We start from the raw sequence: 3,422 nt of genomic DNA on the forward strand, positions 1-3,422 counted from the left end.
AACTGATACACACATTTCAGAAATATCTGAGTTTGAAACTTGTACTAGTAAAGAAGCCGCAAACCTTCACTTTGTTCATTGACAATGATGGGTGTATCCAGCTCCTTTGAGACTCGTGTTATTGCTGCTGAAGATGCTTGAATTCATTGCAGTCAGCTCCTACCTCTCTCAGCGCTGAGAAAAGCTTTGGTGCTATCTTAGCCAACATAAGCTTAAAGCCAACCGAAGTTGAATTAGCGCTGCTGTGTTCATCAATAACGGATGCATCTTTGGCGAGGGCACCAATGAGATATCCTTTCATGTACGCGTCACATGCCTTCAAAATGTAGTAGCCGCGTTTTCTGAAATGGTCTTTGATGAGTTCTTCAAAATCCTACAGATTGCATCACAAATTAAGAAAAGAAAGCTGGGGAAAATGTGAAATTAGGTAGAAATAGCAACAGAGCTTCACTTCACCATTACCTTTGGCGGTTTCCGCATAAGATACATCATGGTTTTACAATTTAGCAAGAAAGCGTTCTCATTGTATCCCAGTGAGTTTTTTTCTCCTTCTGCAGTTCCAACCTGCTTATCATACCCGGCTTCATTGAAATAAGGCTTTGAATTCAACACCAATCCCTGGAGTGAAACAAGAACTTGAAGGATGCTAGATGATTTGGGATCCCAGACTTCATTTCCCCTGCCTGTCCAGGTATTAAGAAGGCTAAGACAGACCTTGCCTTCTTCATACAGATTGGGGTTTAACCTCCAACCACCAGAATGATAATATGCCGACTGCACATGACAGAACATTATTTTCATATTAAGCATAGCTGGATCCAACAATAGGTTGCACAATAGTAATAATATAAATTAGAAACCATACGGGTGGCACACTAGGGTAGTCAGACGGAAGGTGAAAATCAAAAAAGAAGAGACCGTCTTGGTATGGTGTTCCATATGCCCCGACTATTACGGCCCTCAAGAGATCCATTCTATCTTCGTAAGCACGAACAAAGATTCCATCTGCCAAAGTTAAATCACTTTTTTTAGATAAGATGCTACCATGATGAGATACTGCTGAACGTTTTAACTGTACAGCTAGACATTCTTACCCGGAAGATTGTTCTGAAGTATTTTCCAGTCTTGATCAACCTTCTTGAACCACTTTCTTTCTTTGGTTTTCTGCAAGATTGATACGACAATTAAGATTCAAAAGTAAGTTTCCAATTTAAACTGCCATGTGAAAGAACCATATTTTACAGGACGCGGAAATTGAATATTTAGTTTTTTGAACCAACACATGAGTCATCTTAAAGTGCAAGTCCTTGAACTACCTGCCCATCTGCGCCAAGAAAATGGTGGTCCAGAGGATCTTGTGATATATCAAAGCGTCTGAAACTGCAACTATCACTTTCAGAAGTTACTGGCTCGTCTTCACTCTTTGATGCTTCCAATGCTTCATCTTCTAAAAGTTTAGAGGTTTCCCCACTCAAAAGATTCTCTGCGTTTACTTGAATTCCCTTTGACTCACAATTATCAATCACATTGACTTTTGATGGACTAGGGTCATCAAGGAGACGATCTCTTTCATCAGAAGGGTTGGTCAATTCAGCCTGCTTATATAAATTTTCATCTGTGTAATCAGAACTGGAAGAATCTTCAGATTTCCGTGCACGCGAAAAGATTCCACTAGCCAGTCGAGTCACAAATTCGATTGCAGCCAGTGGAAGAGCTAGGGCACCGTTCCTCCCAGAATCGGTCTCAGCATTGATATCTGCATCATAGTTTCCCTCAATGGAACTACTCCTTCCAAGCTCCTGAAAATCAATCATTCTTATTAATTTGCAGACAAACGGCAATGCCTATGTTAATAAGGAAGTAAGTCAGTGCCATAACATTTTTTTTCAGGAGACATAATTTACTAATTACAAAATTAGTAACTTTTCTATAAACGGAAATAAACCTCATCAGAAATCCCAAGAGCACCCGTATCATCTTCGTTTAAAGTTTCCCAACTAGCAGCATCACTTGCTTCACTTTCTCCAGCAATCGATTCATCATCATCATCCCGTCCAACTACATAAACTGCATGAGGGCCAACCTAGGAGAAAGAAAAAAAATTATCAATTAAAAATCATCTAGCTCCACATAGGTCAGGGACATACATTGAACATCCCCAATGAATAAATTGAAACAGCAACAGTATCAAAAGCACTCAAAGTTTCCGTACACGTTGCAAATCATATAATGAGACCAGACCAGTAAGAGATTGTTGGATATACTAGTTTAGGTTGACGTACCGTTGATATTGTTCCATCGGCCCACATTACTTCAATATCACCATCCTTGAGGCCAGTAATATTTCCAACCCATGAGAGCTTTGAAAGTTCCGTATTATTATCGTTTTCTTCATTACCCTTATGGCTTTTAGCTTCTTGGTGGGATTCTGAATCTTGGTATCCGTGTTCTTGCTGTGTTGCCTCTAAAGGGTTTCCAGGAGAAGATGCTGGTAACGCAACGGTAACAGGTGATAAGCGAACAACAACATCCCCAAAACAGTAGTCATAATCTGGATGGCCCTCTAGCTCATACACACTAACAATTTCTTCCTTTTCAAACTCACGGGGTTCTTCTCCCCTTTGAAGTGGCTTTATCCATCTCACAGAAGCGGTACGTTCTTTTGCATTGACACTCTTCACAACGCCAACACGTCTAGGTTCAGTTGTGTTATCACCGTCATCAGAGGTTTTCTCCACCACATATTGTTCAGAGACAAATTCTTGATCACCACGAGTCTCAATTGGAATCAATGTTGTCGCTTCCCGTCTACATTCTGTTGTACCATCCTGCCAGGCTACATCAACGCATGTTCTGCTATTAACTATCAAAAGAGCTTGTTCAAAGCTTTCCTCTTTTTTCTTTACCTTTTTGTCCTTTCTGATAACAAGTTTGCGTATCTTCTTACGATGGTGAGGCCAAATCTCATGACCAGGCTCTTTTGAAATAGAAGAATTTTTTTGAGGAAGATCTTCACTAGTTTCTTCTGGCAAAGCTTGAGCAGTAATACCAACAGGTTCAATTTTTCTGCTTACTCCATCTTCTAAATCGCACCCACTTTTCTGTTTCCGTTCTGCACCATTTGTTTGGGAATCATAAATTCGTAATTTAGATACATGCTTGTGTAAGGGAATCGTAGCAGATTGATTAACCGATGGAAGAAGGCCCCAGTCACCTACTTGCCAATTGGCATGGGTGAAACATGACAACAATGTCAAATTACTTGGGTTCTGCTCCTCAGGTGGGGAAACAGAAGAATCTGGACCAAAGCCAGCTGAGGCAATCCAGTAGACAAAAATAGATCCAGCAGTAACTTTGGTCACAGTACCTTCTAACCGATTGGGCTTCCACAGTCCAGATAACCACCTGGAATTCTTAAAGAT

The 3,422-nt window shown here is 40.5% G+C and overlaps 1 protein-coding gene across 4 annotated transcripts in view; it reads right to left on the minus strand.

The window, feature by feature from the left end:
• Window positions 1-3,422, minus strand: part of LOC104766994 (probable ubiquitin-conjugating enzyme E2 23) — an 11,343-nt gene that overhangs the window by 5,786 nt on the left and 2,135 nt on the right. For 2 of the 4 annotated variants that reach the window (XM_010490993.2, XM_019241430.1), the window contains exons 3-9: window positions 2,283-3,402; window positions 1,946-2,083; window positions 1,317-1,799; window positions 1,095-1,164; window positions 866-1,005; window positions 463-774; window positions 14-373 (exon numbers count right to left, since the gene is read on the minus strand). In XM_010490993.2, the coding sequence (XP_010489295.1) occupies window positions 119-373; window positions 463-774; window positions 866-1,005; window positions 1,095-1,164; window positions 1,317-1,799; window positions 1,946-2,083; window positions 2,283-3,402 (2,518 nt within the window). In that variant the 3' untranslated portion in view covers window positions 14-118. Of the gene's footprint in view, window positions 1-13; window positions 374-462; window positions 775-865; window positions 1,006-1,094; window positions 1,165-1,316; window positions 1,800-1,945; window positions 2,084-2,282; window positions 3,406-3,422 lie in introns of those variants that run through there. The other 2 variants (XM_010490992.2, XM_019241431.1) reach the window with 2 other exon arrangements.

This window comes from Camelina sativa, chromosome 19 (assembly GCF_000633955.1).
Source record: "Camelina sativa cultivar DH55 chromosome 19, Cs, whole genome shotgun sequence".
NCBI lineage: Eukaryota > Viridiplantae > Streptophyta > Magnoliopsida > Brassicales > Brassicaceae > Camelina > Camelina sativa.